This window comes from Orbicella faveolata, unplaced genomic scaffold, assembly GCF_042242905.1.
Source record: "Orbicella faveolata isolate gen_17 unplaced genomic scaffold, um_ofav_v1 contig_46, whole genome shotgun sequence".
NCBI classification, from domain to species: domain Eukaryota; kingdom Metazoa; phylum Cnidaria; class Anthozoa; order Scleractinia; family Merulinidae; genus Orbicella; species Orbicella faveolata.
In genome coordinates, this window is record NW_028301576.1 from 16245178 (window position 1) to 16260644 (window position 15467).

The 15467-nt window shown below is 39.1% G+C and overlaps 1 protein-coding gene and 1 long non-coding RNA gene across 4 annotated transcripts; both read left to right on the forward strand.

Moving 5' to 3' along the window:
- The first annotated feature begins 165 nt into the window (after positions 1-165).
- On the forward strand, positions 166-7115 carry LOC110040371 (RNA exonuclease 4-like). Of its 3 annotated transcripts, XM_089276628.1 has the most exons (8): positions 166-422; positions 1345-1454; positions 2551-2673; positions 3023-3216; positions 3883-3971; positions 4195-4269; positions 5345-5419; positions 6193-7115. In XM_089276628.1, the coding sequence occupies exons 1-8, from the start codon at positions 168-170 to the stop codon at positions 6313-6315; spliced, it is 1044 nt and encodes a 347-aa protein (XP_089132754.1). In that variant the 5' UTR covers positions 166-167; the 3' UTR covers positions 6316-7115. The 3 variants fall into 3 exon arrangements, 2 of the variants coding, with proteins under 2 accessions (XP_089132754.1, XP_089132755.1); XR_002295645.2 differs by lacking the exons at positions 4195-4269; positions 5345-5419; positions 6193-7115 and adding an exon at positions 3304-3466 and having other exon boundaries at positions 3883-3974; XM_089276629.1 differs by lacking the exons at positions 166-422; positions 1345-1454 and having other exon boundaries at positions 1502-2673.
- A 1925-nt stretch (positions 7116-9040) lies between these two features.
- On the forward strand, positions 9041-10244 carry LOC149098642 (uncharacterized). The gene is made up of 2 exons (XR_016203584.1): positions 9041-9843; positions 9978-10244. It is a non-coding gene; the product is annotated as an uncharacterized LOC149098642 (long non-coding RNA).
- Positions 10245-15467: the final 5223 nt, after the last annotated feature.

A 15467-nucleotide genomic window follows, 5' to 3' on the forward strand; every position in this document is an offset into this window, starting at 1 on the left:
CTGGGTTACGATAGTAAAAAAGACAGTTTCTAAACGTGTGAAACACTTTCTGGCCACCTTTGAGAAATTACACGAGCTTTATCTGACCCATTCCGAGTACAGCGTGATGTGGAATCTGGTGCACACCGGGTACCCTTATTCCGACAGTCCCTTATTCCACGTCCTCTATGAACTCAAAATTTCGCTGTGCAAAATATTGCAGATTCAGAGAGGAGATTTCCAAGATGGCGGACGAACGTGAAACTCAACGCTTAGAGCGTAAACGAAAGCACACCCGTAACTTGCATTTAAAGGATGCGAAAGGAAAGAGGACAATTAAATCCAGCAAAAGAAACCCGAATGTGGAGAACCCACACACTATTCAGCCTCAATTGCCAAAAACCGCAACCGAAATGTCGTCTAACTGGAAATTGCTACAAGCGGTAAGCTTTGAAGCTTTGAAACCCCCGAAGGTTTGAAACCTGAAAGTAAAATAGCAAGTGTAGTATTCTAATTTTTAAAACTAAGCTTCTTCCATTCTGTTAAATAGTTGTATTTGGTTTGTTTTAAATAATCTTTCACTGTCAAAACAAACCTGGATAATATGTTTGAACTTTTGAAGTTTTGGTTGTTCAACATCCCATACCCGGGGCCAAAAATGGTATTTATTAAACTAACCACCCCCTTAGTCCTTAGGGTTATATTTGTTGACCAAATGCTCCTACCCTGGGACGTAAATGTACATGGCAAAAAATGAGTTGTGGAACCGAAAAGGGGATTTGAATTCTACAAGCAAAACTATATACCGTATTTACTTTCAACATAATTAGTAGATGGGACTATGCTTTCAAACACGGCACAAAGCTTGTTAAGGCCCTCTTTTTCAGACGATAATTCTTCCAGACAATTTCAAATAAGGACAGGGTTGTCCCTTGATGTCTGCAACTTCTTTACCACAAGTTCAAGTCCACTTTTTTTGAATTCCTACCCCTTCCTTATGGCGTCAAATTACAAGAATAATGCCAAATGGCTCTCTCCCCCTGGAAAAATCAACAAGTAAAATACATGGAATTTATGCCAGAGAGTGGAGGTGCAGTGGCCTCATGATTAGTGTGCTCAACCCCAGATCAAGTAGTCTGGTTTTACCCCTGTATCCTTACCTTATAGTATGCCAGAGGAGGGATTTATACGTGTGCCTCTATTTGATTGAAACACATTAAGCTTATTGCCCAGTAAATTTATTTTATTGAACATGGTAGATAAGTTTGTATTGATGTATTTGTGAGCTTTCATGATATGACAGCTTACCATAAACAAAAAGAAAAAAAAACATTAGGTTTGTTTCATTTAAATTTTATTGTGTAGCTACTTGAAAAAGAAAAGCGGACCAAGAAAGAGAAGGGAGAAGTGAGACCCAGGAGTAAGAAGTTGTTCAAGAAAAGATTGAAACGAGATCAAACAGAACAAACAACAAGGCAAGTTGAAACCAGAGAATTTTATAGTTTCTGAGAAAACATCTTGCAAAAGTTTAATCTTAAAATACCTTTGAGGGTTCAATACAGTAAGCAATTAATGATGTGGTTAGATTCCTCTTCATAATCATGTTGTCATACTGTAATATCTGTATAATTTTGAGTGATGTCACTTCAGTATATGGTCAGCATTACTTGGTTTAGGGCAACGTCTACCAGGGTAGCAGTTTGATGAAACAATATGACCTGTTTCCTTAATGATAGTCTCCGAGTGGTACAGATACTTTAAAGGAACATTGCAAAATATTTCTGGTCAGTATATTTAGAGTCAGTGTTCACTGGCATAAGATTTTGGAAAGTATTCAATCATGTACATTGTAAATCACAGGACAATAGATGTGCTAGGAAACAAGGAGCTGTGTTCTAGATTTTTCATACATAATTTAAATTTCTTCCATGCTATAATGTCTACTATTGATAGGCCAATTTCAATATATTGTTCTTGACTCCAAGGCTTAGGAGAATAAAACAAAAGAAACCAAATTGAGGTTGAGGGATGAATAAGTAATTTCTTTAATTTGTTTCATTCCTTAAGCCTCAGAGCCAAGTTAGAAGCGTATTGATTGGAATTAGCCTTGTATTAGCACTGTACTCATGGCAAGTAGTTTGACCAGAAGTAATTCAAAGTTGTTGGTTAATCAATGGACTTTGGTCTACATGTGGATCATGTAGTTTATAGTTAACTAATATTAATATGATATTTAAGGCACTTGCCATCACTGTCCCTATAATTATGGTGTATTTGTGTCCTAGTGTTTCATTTTCAAAAAGGGCGGCTATTTAGCTATCACGTTTTTGTCCTTTCTTATGAAGTTGTTCTTGCTTCCAGCTGAAAGAAATAACAAAATAATAGTTAGATAGGGAAAATATTTCGACCAACATGTTGGTAGTGTGTCGGCCGACGCATCGATAGTGTGTTGACCGATGTGTCGGTAGTGTGTCGTTGATATGTCAGTGGTGTGTCTACCAATGCGTCGGTTGACGTGTTGGCTGACATGTCGGTGAGATCAGATTCTTTACCTTTGCTGTGTCCTTTTAGCTCAAGTGAAATGTGGTTTGATGATGTTGATCCTGAAGATCTTGAAGAAGTTACAGGAAAAAGAATCAAAACATCCAATGGAGTAGAGCCTAGTGATGTACTGGTCACTGGCACTCTTGAAGGGTTTGTATGAAGTCTTCTTGATTTGAAACCATGCTGTAAGACGTACCACTTGTTACTCAAACTTTTAGTGGCTTGTCAGAACAACCAATGCACTGACTGTTGTACCTGTTTCTCTTCACATTTAATCAATGAAAAGTTGAAAAACATTCAAGGTTGCCACTTTAAGAAAGGTGTTTCATTCATAACTGTATTATAATTGGGTTAGAACTGGACTACATGAGAGAGGATCGGGAACCTTGAGCCAGTTTATAATAATATTCTGTTCCAACATGTCTTCTTCTCTGTTTGCAAAAACACACAAAGTCACTTCAAATCAGTAAAAAAGAAGTTACCGGTATTTTTTTTCTAGGCTAACAAAGAAGATTGCCCTGGACTGTGAGATGGTTGGGGTTGGGTTTGATGGCAAGCGACACATGTTGGCAAGAGTATCCATAGTAAACTCTCATGGTCATGTCGTCTATGATTCATTTGTGGCACCACAGGAGAAGGTGGTTGATTACCGCACTCCTGTCAGTGGAATAAAACCTGTAAATTTGAAAAATGGTAGGTTCCTGGAATGAATAGTACTTTGAACAAGTGGTCATGGTATCGCTCAAAAGTAAGTTATCACCTCTTGTCTCGTTTCTCTAGACAAGGATCTCTTCTCGCGATATCAGAGTCACATCTCCTAGGACAAGATTCTCATCATGAGAGAATCTGAAGTTCAAGCAGTTGTACTGACAGTTTTAAAACTCCACTTGTCTGGCGACACTAGAGCCTCTCGAGACGGTGGTAACTTACACTTGAGCAGTAGGTATGCTATAAAATTATGACTTTTTTCTAAAGTGGTATCATTCTGTGGACCCAAAGACCACAAGTCATATACCAATGGAAAGGTATAAATTACGTAATAGCTGTTAACTTTTCTCAGATCTATTTTTTATAATATACTACAGTAAGTGATCCAATTTGAACAGTAAATGTACGGTAGCTGAAAAACAATGTAACATGGATTGTAGTTATAATGGGAAAATTCACAGTCAGTTAATCATTTATGTCTGTTGAAACCACAATATAAACAGAATACTTCATTAGAGAAGAGATTAATGTACAAAAACAAAAAGCATAATTGATGGCTAAGGATAGACTAGGTTAGGGTAACTCTTCTTTTCTTTTAAAGTTAATTCTTTTGGTGTCTTTTTGTTGTTGTTTTTCTCTCTTTTCTATCAGCCCCAGACTTCAAGACAGTTCAACTTGAAGTTTCAAAACTTCTTCGAGGGAAAATCCTTGTCGGGCATGCTTTAAAGAATGACCTTATGGTGAGTTGCTTAATTAAAAGATAGTTAAATTAAAATTAACAGAAAAATGAAATTCTACAGACTAAATAGAACTATTTGCTACAAAATGCATATTAGGTAAGATAGTGACACACATAAAGATAGCATGAGTTGTGGGTGAAGCTTCTACAACAGCACAATCTTTGATAAATAAAATATTAAATTCTTTGCATTAAGTCTGAGAGTAATGCTTTGTATTTCATAGGTGTTGCTTCTTGATCATCCTCATAAAGATATTCGGGATACAGCTAAATACAAACCATTCCAAGAAATAGCGCAGGTGAGGACGTTTTTGGAATTAGTTCAGTGAAGATTATTATCTATGGTAGGCAACCATAGATGGATTGTGGGTAAAATCCAAGTGATACAAAATGCTCTTGATAAGTAAATTTTCTGTCACTTACAAGTGCTTCCCCCTATCCAGATTTAAGCTTCCTCGGTTATAAGCTCTCCCAAAACATAAGGCAATAAGTCCAGGGTTTATAAACCAAAAGAATTTATGGTATTCAGTCTCACTATTTAGGGTGTTTTGTATTGATGTATTGTTAGTGAGAGTGCATGAGAACTCCTACAGTACGTTACGCCCTGTCCACAATACGCCGGACGAATTTGAAAACGGAGGTCTTACTCTGAAATCACATCAAATGTTTTCCGTCCACGCTACGCCGGAGGAATTTCAAAACGCAGCAATCACCAGTCATCTTGGATTTGTGTTTGACGAAAACTCAGTCAGGGAAATCATGATTACTGGCCACGTTGTTTCCGAAAGCTCTGATTTCAAAAGCGAAAAGCCGGCGTTTTCAAATTCCTCTGGTTTGAAGAGCGTTTTTGAAAAGCACCGTTTTCATGACTCATTAGTATTTACAGTAGGCCTGAGCGTAGAAAGAAAGCTGGGTTTTCAAATTCCTCTGGTTTGAAGAGCGTTTTTGAAAAGCACCGTTTTCATGACTCATTAGTATTTACAGTAGGCCTGAGCGTAGAAAGAAAGCTGCGTTTTCAAATTCCTCTGGTTTGAAGAGCGTTTTTGAAAAGCGCCGTTTTCATGACTCATTAGTATTTACAGTAGGCCTGAGCGTAGAAAGAAAGCTGCGTTTTCAAATTCCTCTGGGATAGTGTGGACGCTACCTCCGAGTATTCCACAGGGTTAAGCTCTTGATACAGAAAATTTTTGTAACTGTTAGTTTATCAATTACGTGATAATTTGGGAGGTGCCATGCCCTGTCTGGATCGAACGGTCCAGGTTCGAGCCAAGAGTACAAATGCGTAACAGTAAATTAATTAGAAATGGTCAGACTTCACTTCTAAATATTGATAATTTATTAGTAAGTAATTAGTGTACTTGTGTTGATGTGTAGAGCAAGAGGCCTGCGTTACGAAAACTTGCCAAGCAAATTCTCAACATAACCATCCAGGAAGGAGAACATTCTTCTGTAAGTACGATGCTATCTATCTACCATCTATTTACCTCCATTAATGAGACGATTCAGCCTCTGGTCTGTGTTTCACAGTATAAGAGCCTTGCCTCTCCTGTGTTAAAGTAACATTGCAAATTGTTGCTTGAGCTACGAAGACATGAAGTAAAACTACTCAAAATGTTGGCAAATTAATTATTACCTTGAAAAACATCGCTTGAAGAGTGTCAACCTTAAGTTACTTTGACCCTCTGGTGTAGCAAATTACTCTAAAATGTTTTTTTAAAATGTAATTAATCGAATTAATTGACTCGATTAATTGACCTCGCTCCCAATGTGTGGCTTCGTAGCTCAGTTGGTAGAGCATCGCACCGGTATCGCGGAGGTCACGGGTTCGAATCCCGTTGAAGCCCTGATTTTTTTTTCAGGCTTCTTCTTTCCAATTGCTTAAATTGGAAAATTAACTGCGATGATCATTCTTCACTTTCACGAGTGATTATGTCGTTATGTCGCAAGTGTGATCTAGACCTTAAACAAGTTACGCTATTCGAATGGAAAGTGACTTACCTAGCGATTCCTAATCATGCGTTGTCGAATAGACTTGTAATGAGAACTTACAGTAAATAACATCAGCTACATATAGTTTTTTTTATATTGATGGATCACTGAATTCTCAGAACTAGTATCAAAAGAGAGGAATGATGGTCAATAGAGAGAATTTTGATTTTAACTTGGGACTGAGAGCCGGGGTCAAAAGATATTCCTGTTTGATAAATTTGTTACGTTCACAGGTGCAAGACGCGCAAGTGGCCATGAAGCTTTACACACTGCATAGGAAACGGTGGGAAAGACAGTTAAAGGAGGCTAAATTCAAGTATTCAACGAAACAACATGCAATTAAACAAGATAGATAGCAGCGGAGTGTCATAGGTTCGGTCTGCAAGTCTGTGCCACAGGAACACCAGGTGCTATACCTTTGCCGGCACTGGTTTTGGTCAGCGACTGCACTTGAAAGATTCCTCTTAGTGACCCTCTTAGTTGTATTCCTGCATCTCAGGTCACGATTTGCGAAGTAACATGAGGACTCTCGATGGTTACAAGCTGTTGCTATTCCTTTCTCAGTGTTCATGGGATGAATTAGACAGAAGAATAGACGACTGATATGAATATAGTTTCCTCACGAGAAACTGCCTCTTATTGAGAGAGAAGTATCTGACAGTACTATTTTAAACCGAGTTCATGCCTCCGAAATTCACTCTGTGTAGGCTCTTCTTTTTATTCCCTGCTACCTATACAAAACTTTACGTCTCCCGTGCCGTTACACTTGTAAGTTGGCAAAAGTTAAAGAATGATTTTGGCCTGGTGAAATAGACTGAACCCAGACTGGTACAGAAGAATCCCGATTTATCTGAAGTGTTGATAATTCGAACCAAAAGTGATTTCCCCTTATCATACAAACACTTCTTTTTAACCCCCTTTTTTTCAAACCTGTCGGCAATTCGAATCAATTTCCTTTTCTCCAGGAGGTTCATGACATTGCAGGTCTTGTGCAAATTTACTGACTATGAAAAAGAAAAGGCACCGGAGGAGGTAAAAAAGTTTAGGCTATTAAACGTCCTTTTCGACTGTAATGGAAGAATATAAAAGCCAGAAAATCCAAAATCTGACTCAAAGCTTTGGAAAAGGCTTGTAATAAACTTAATTGGGAATATCATGGACATCTAACAATATTTATACCTAATTGCATCTTTTTGGTACACTTCGGCGGCATATCAGGCGAGTTTGGACGAGCCATGGTTCATATTTTGACGAGACGTAGTCGAGCCAAAATACCCTTGGCAAGACCAAACGAATTTGATATGCCGCCAAAGCATACCAAGAAGATACAATTAGCTATTTACCGTACCCAAATTCGGCCAAGTGAGCATAATATCCTAGCCATATCAGTGAATTGATATCGCAGGATATCATGGGCGCTGAAATCGGGAGGCATTACATCACGGGCGACGAGCAAGGGTTATCCTCTAAATATTTGATTTCTGACTATGATTTACCCGAAAACCAACCCTAACCTAACCTAATACCCTGCCTTACCTAAGCTAACCCTAAGATACTGAATACTTAATCCCCACTCCACGTCCGGAAGTTACTCTTTTTGGCAGAACTCAGGTGAGGTGCTGTCACTAAGCATTTAATGACTGGCCACAAGGGAAACAGTTCGTTTTGTTTCCCCGAGACCCTCAGGCGCTCCGTCCACACGTATCCGGATATTTTGAATCCGCAACTTTTTCTTTCCGGATACACGGCTTCCGTCCACACGCATCGCCGAATTCGGCAGCGAATCCGGATATTCTTAAATCTGCTCTCCAGAGTGTAAAAAAAAAAAACCGCAACGAATAGGGAGTTAGTGAGTTTTGACCCACGACACGTGACACGTTTTCCTCCAATCGAAAACAAAACTTTTTAACCTGTGGTGTGATTCGCTTGAAATACTAACTGCCTGATGATTGGCTGATTAATCAAGCTTCCGGTTACGGGTGAGAGAGGCATTGACCATTGCATACAAACGTTCAGAACAACCAGAAAATGCTTCGCATATCCACGAGCAAAAAAGTGTCGCTGACATTTCAAATTTGAAAAGCCACACAGAACATACCCAGGGCCTCTTATTAGCCCTTTCTCATGATTCAATTCACAATTCAAAATCGTGTTCAGTTGGGAGAGAGTCTGGACAACACTCAACATGCATATTCAAAACACTTGTTTTTGACCGTAGCGTCATCAAAAAAATACGAAGCTCGCTTTCTAATATATTTGGTTTCGCCGCGGCGTCCCTAGCTCGATTGGTCTAGGTAAAGGTAAGTTAAGTCTGCATACGAGCTAAGTGGCCCATCAGGCTGGCGCTCACAAGACTATCTTTCGAAGAACTATCTTTCGAAGTGCGTCGTTCAAGACGCATTTCGAAGGATAGTTCGTCTGGACGCATAATGCGTCTTGTGCCCGTCTTTATACTAGAGACGCATAACCAGACGAACTACAAATATTTGCCCAAGTTCGTCCAGACGGATAATGCGTCTTTAGTATAAAAACGGTCAATGTTCCCGGCCAGGGCTCGAACCCGAACCGCTCGATCCGGAGAAGAGCGCACTAGCCATGAGGCCAACGCGCCTCCACAAGCTCGATTGGTCTGGTTCCTTGGCGCCTTTAGGGGCAGTTCGAATCAGACCTTGTTTTGCCCTTTAGCCAACAGTCAAGTCTGTTATTCTTCTGCGCTTTGTTCAACTAAGTTTTGTATTTTCCGTTTCAAGGTCCATATGATGATGGAATTCACTTTCCAGGTATTAAAAGGGACAATTTCTAGGCTTGCTGCAAATCGTTTAAAAACTGTTACTAGAATTGAAGCTAATGAAATATCGACTAGCCCATTAAAGTCTGGAACTCGTCTGGAAGTCGCACATGTTCACAGTGTGGACCTGTTGTCTAGTAAAATATATGTGGAAGGTAGCGCGCCCCTTGGGGAACTAGCTCAGTGAGCGAGGCACTCTGTGTCGACAACAGCCAACAATAACCAAATTTCGATAAATTAAAATTCTAACTTGGCTTAGAGGCTTGGGGGTAATAAAAGAAAAGAAATCACATCGAGGTTGAGGGATGAATAATTAGTTTCTTTTGTTTTACTCGCTTAAACCTCGGAGCCAAGTTAGAATTTTAATATATCGAAATTGGTCCATCCAACAATAAGGTTTATTTAAGTGTTTTTACTTTCAACTCTTGCCTTTTCCTTTCTTCTGTTTCATTTTTGGAAGCGATTTGATATTTAACAATGATAGAAGTTTCTAGAAGATTTTATAGACAATTGGATTTATGAAGCTAATCATTTGCCTTTAAGTCTTATTTGCTATAATCTTTCATTTTTCATGTAATTAAGTGTAAACCATCTTGTGACATCTACTTCATAAGCCGACAAAAACAAAAACAAACAAACAAGCAAACTAAAAAAAAAAAAGAAAAATCTGTTGTTTAACCTTACCTTTATTTAACGTACATTACGAAATTGCCGTTATTCTCCTTACTTACACCAGCACCTTTTCTCATTGTGAGCATAATTCAAAGAATTCTTTAATTCTTTCACAGCATAGCTTTGGTACAATTATAACTTTCGTCTTATAATAATAAAACATTGTGAGTGCTGCTACAGTATACATACATACATACATACAGCGCATGTTAACGCATGTTTACCAACATTACCGTACTGACATTCGCAATTAGCCAATCAGAAGTCGTATCTACTGTCCTGATATCCTACGATATCACGTCACTGAACTGATATGGAGACGATATCATGCTCACTTGGCAAAATTTGGGTACGGCAACTTTTGGCCTTTCCCGAACAGCGGCTGGTAAGCGAACAGCAAGACGCGGGAGTTTTCTAAAAGGAGGTGCGTTTACTGGTATCTGAACATGTTAACATCATTTTGATTTGGTGGAAATTGTATTATTGTCGTTATAAGTCGAAATGAAGCCACGAATCCAGCGAAGTCCAGGTAATAACTTTTTGCATGCCAAAAATCAGACCAGATGAAAGGTGAATTGATGCATGAAGCAGAAAAGTGACCCCGAAGACCCCGAAGACCGTGAAGATCCTGATGATCCTGAAGATCCTGGCAACTCTGAAGACTGTTTGCCCGATGACGTCTCTGGTGCGTTTTACACCGCACATAAGCCGTGAATTTAAGCTTAGTTTCAATTCTTTTGATCCCTCACGCTGATTCACTGTTGAAATGAGGTGATCGATTGGAATGTCCTCAATAAAAAGGTTGCTTGACCATTTTTACTTAAACCATGTGCGGCTTGAGTATAGTAAGCTCACATTGTTCGCTTATGCTCAAATCTGTTGTGCCTTTCAACATACCCGGAATATTGTGATTATTAGTAATTAACTTTTGTTGCCGTTTGAGGATATATAAATATAAAGGCACTCAATATTTGAGCACTGAAATTTACATGTTGAAGTCTTTTGCAAATCACCCGGCACAGTCAATCGAACGTGTGGAAGTCAAACTCAATCGAACTTAATCGAACGCAATCCATGAATTGAGTTCGATTGAGTTCGGCAATCTCAAACAAAAACGATCTAATGGATAAAGCGCGCTTGATTGTGTTCAGTGAATAAATTCGCTTCAACCAAGATCATGGCGTGTCAAAAACACATGTTGTACCAAAGAAACTTGAACCACGATGAACTTGTTACTGATTTTCAACACCAGTTTTACAGAAATCAAGAGTTTGAAAATCACATGTTTGATGAATTCATTTGTTCAATTATTTTTGTGCGAGTTCGGTTTCGTTCGATTGCCATACTCAATCAAACTCAATCTACGGACTGAGTGTGACTGAGTTCGAGTGAATTTGATAGAAATTCAGTTTGATTGAGTATGCTGGGACATTATAAATAAAAAGTGGCATGCTGTCAGTTGGAGTGATTATAGTAATATGTGAACAAGCAAGGCAAGGCATAATAAGAGTAAATTACATAGACCAGAAGTCAGTTGTTTCATAATAGAATGGACCCATAATCATTTGTCCCATAAAGAGATACAAGGCCCAAAGTATTGTTTCATAATTCGATTGGCCCTTTTAAATCAGTTCTCCCATGACTGCATGGACCTGTTATTGGTTGTCTGATAATTGGGTGCATGGACTGATAATCAGTTATCCTAATATTGGAGGCAACCATAATCAGAATTTGTTGGATTATCCCATGATTGGATCCACCCATAAATTTTTCCATCACTGGATGGACCTTTGCTTTATACAGTAGCATATGAAATCACGACAATAGCAGCCTTGTATATCTACAATGTAACTGGATAGACATGTGAGTGTAGTTTGGTGGACCCTTAAGTGGTTGAACTCTTAACCAGATATTCTTAAACTTTCGTATTTCACAAAAAGTTTTTCAAAAATGTAAGTCTTTTTTTTTTGAAGAGTGAAATTTAATTTCATGATTATAAATTCTCACGAAGTCGGAGAATCTATTTAACATTTACTTTGTTATTAAATACATGTATGGCACTTTTTTCATCATTGACATCAGTTTAAAAAAAGTCATCCTCGAAGTTCTGTGTTCTGTACATTATGTGGTAAAAACTTTTACTACCGACAAAATCTGAAGATACATCTGAGAGTACACAGTGATAAAAGACCTTTCAAATGCATCTTGTGTGGTAAGGCTTTTAAGTCAGCGCCAGAGTTTAAGTCACATAAACTTGTTCACTCTGATGACAGGTCTTTTAAATGTAACTTGTGTGACAGGTTTTTCAAGGGACTGAACCACAGGAGGGCACATATTAGGTTGATACATAGTGACGAGAGACCCTTCCAGTGCACATTGTGTGGGGTATCATTTAAAACAAAGTCCCGACTAAAGCAGTACAGTGTTGTTCACAGCAATGCAAGGCCATTTAAATGTGACCAGTGCGACAAGTGCTTTAAGGCCAATGGCGAACTAAAGATACACAAAATGGTGCATACTGACGAGAAACCTCACAAGTGTGCTCAGTGAAGTAAAGCCTTTGCGACATCTTCTGAACTCTCTTCTCACATTAAGTGGCATGGAGATGAGAAACCTTTCAAATGTTCACAGTGCGGCAAGAGCTTCAAAACACCAGGTGCAGGACATAAACATCGTTCTGTTCATGCCGAGACAAGGCCCTTTCAGTGTAGTTCTTGTGAAAAGACCTTCAAGACATCGCAAGAACTTAAGATACATCAAAGGGTGCACACAGATGAAAGGCCTTTTGGTTGTTCCATTTGTCAAAAGTCCTTCAAGACAGCAAGGGAGGTGGAGATGCACAAAATGTCTCACAGTGATATCAGGCCTTTTAAATGCTCTTTGTGTGATAGCTACTTCAAGTCCGCACACAAAATGAGGCGCCACCTCAACACAGTACACAGTGAGATAAGGTCTTTTAAATGCCCACAGTGTGAAAAAGCCTTTAAGCAAGCAGATCAACTGAAAAGGCATAGCTTCACACACGCAGAAGATCTACCATACAAATGTTCCCAATGCAACATGTCTTTCAGATCAGCGGGAAATCTCCGACAGCATTCATTGGTGCACAGTGTTGAAAAACCTTTCAAGTGTCCCATGTGTGAAAAGACTTTCAAAGCGTCTATGTATTTAAAGCAACACAGCAGAGTTCACACTGAGGTAAAGGTCTTTCAAATGTACTCAGTGTGAAAAATCGTTTAAGAGTGCCGATGAACTGAGAAGACGTGGTTCGACATGGTGTAGACATACACTCCAGTAAAAGGCCACACAAGTGTAGACACTGTGACATGGCATTTGTCAGATTAGCACATCTTAGAGGTCAGGAAAGGGTACACATTGGTGAGCAGCCATATAAAATGTTCACAATGTGAACAATCTTTTAGCAGTCCCAGAGACCTGAAAGGACATGAGAGAATCCAGGCAGGGGATAAGCCATATGAGTGGTGGCTGTGTGGTAAGGTTCTCATATCAGCCACATTGTTACGGCATCATACGCAGGAAGGTCACCAAAAATTGACAATCTGACTCAAGCATTGCAGGAAACACAAGAAAACCTGCTTCAATACTTTAAACCCTTTCCCGCCAAGAGTCTGTGGTTGACAATTTTTAAATTACGGGGTTGAGACACAGGTCACCCAAGCGTAATATAAGACAAACAACAACAACATAACAAACACAGCGGGAGAATGGTACAACAGCGGACCACTGAGGGAACAATGGAACAATAGGAGGACCGAAATGCACCAATCACAGCCAACCTTTGTGTTATAAATGATACCGTGCAATCAGTCGACCTTATCACCTGAAGAAGACTAGCAGTAAGCAGTCGAAACGTCGCGATCTACATCTCAAGTGACTACATCGTGATACAAACGATAATACACTTTATTATAAGAGTTTGTATGGAGAACTGTGGCTAAAATATAAGAGTTTGTATGGAGATCAGGAGTTGACATTAAATTTTTTCAATGTATGGGTAATTTACCGAATAAAGACTCTTACAACCAATCTGTCACTACTTCTTTAGGTCTCTTTATATGCAGGGACCCATCATTAGTGATACGTTAAGGGCACAATGAGCACCCCCGTCCTTCTTATATGGGACTCCTCCCTCCCATGGGCATATGGTAGCCTGCTTTGGAGTCTAACGACAACTATTGCAAAGGTATTCATGTTGTTACTTAATGTGCCCTAGAAACTCTTACTATGACCCTTTGGGAATGATCGTCAGCAGTGGTCTCTGCATGAAGGTTACTCAGGAAGCAAGGGTGTGGCACATTTGCACAGGCCTGTACAACTGAAACAAGATTACGGACCAAAAATGTTTTGTTGGCCCTTGAAGAGACTTGTACGCCATAAGCGAGGCTCAAGCGCTCAAGGTGAATCTTTTTGTACATTCTTTGTACTGCTCTGCTTCCCAACTTGTTCAGTGTTTTGTTGTCAAACTGGCTGAAGTTTCCTACCTTGTCTCTTATTAAAACGCCGTAGGACAAATTTTCCAAAATTCGTTCAAATCTCGTTTAAACTCTCCAGGGTGAGAAAAAATGACACCATTGAATGTTCAAGAGCCTTTATTCGGTAAATTACCCATACTTTGAACAAATTTAATGTCAACTCCTGATCTCCATACAAAATCTTATATTACGCTTGGGTGACCTGTGGTTAAGGATGGTGCATTTTCATGTTAATGAAGCCCATTGTAGTGTGTCAGCTGCTGAACAGTACTTTTGTGCTGTGCAGTAATTTTGCAAGTAACAATGATTGCTGTATCATGTATTTATCATGCACTGGATAACTCTACTTGCTACATGTTGGCTGTAGAGATGGAGAGTAGCTTCTCCCGTTACACTACAGACTATGGACTGACTAGCTAATGTGCCATATATGTATGCTTATACAAGCCTCAAAGACATTACCACACCCAAGAGGGCTGAAAACCTACACTGTACAATTTTATTATTATTCAATTTAAAAAAGATAAATCAATTAATCAATTTAAAAAAGAACTAACTTTGCATTTCATTAGTCTCTATTAATCTTTACTGATATTTTGATGGTTTATATCTATTTATTTTGTTTTGTATATTTACTCTTGTACCAAGTTTATGATATTTATGTGTACCAACATGTTTGTTGTGCCTCTTTCCTGAAACTCACATTTTTAATTATTATAATTATGGTCACCCAACTAGTTTAGCTTTTTAGTTATTTTGGGTGTCCCACTACTGTATGTACTGTACTGTTTATTTATTTATTTATAATTATAATCTTGTAAGTTCTTTTAGTTGTTTACAGTAGTAGAAATAAACTGTTGTTCTTGTTGTTGTTCTATTCTATTGTTAACGCTTTAGATCCAACATTGATTTTAAACAGTCAAGAATCTCTCCTATTTACAGCACTGCTATTTACAGCTGTTCCTAGACAGTATAGTTTTATCACATTCAACAACTTACAAGTGGTTAGTAAAATTAGTGTACCACTGCAGAGGCTTCATTAAATGTTTTCAGCATTAGGGCAAATGGTCTTTACAGGTGGGAAAAACTATTGGAACTGAACTTCTCTGTATGAAAAACTTTCCACAGGTGCTAGATGGTCAAACCAGCTGGGCAAAATTGTCCTCAGAGCCAGTCAATTTGCCCAGTGCCAGGCCCTTAATGAAACCCCTGACAATGTTTAATGAGAAATGTTCAGTGAATATCATCTAATTGACCACACACTACCTTAAGTAGGATGGGGCTAGGTGCATGCCATCCTAGCACTAGTTCTACCCTATCCTGAGCAGGAGGGGGTACCATGTACCCCCAGTGCTAGAACTACCCTACCCTGAACAGGAGGGTAACATGCACCCCAGTGCTAGAAATACCCTACCCTGAGCAAGAGGGGACCATGTAACCCAAGACTACCCTACACTGCGCAAAAGGGTACCATGTTCCCTTAGTACTAGCACTACCCTACCCTGAGCAGAAGGCTACCATGTACCCCCAGTACTAGAAATACCCTACCCTGAGC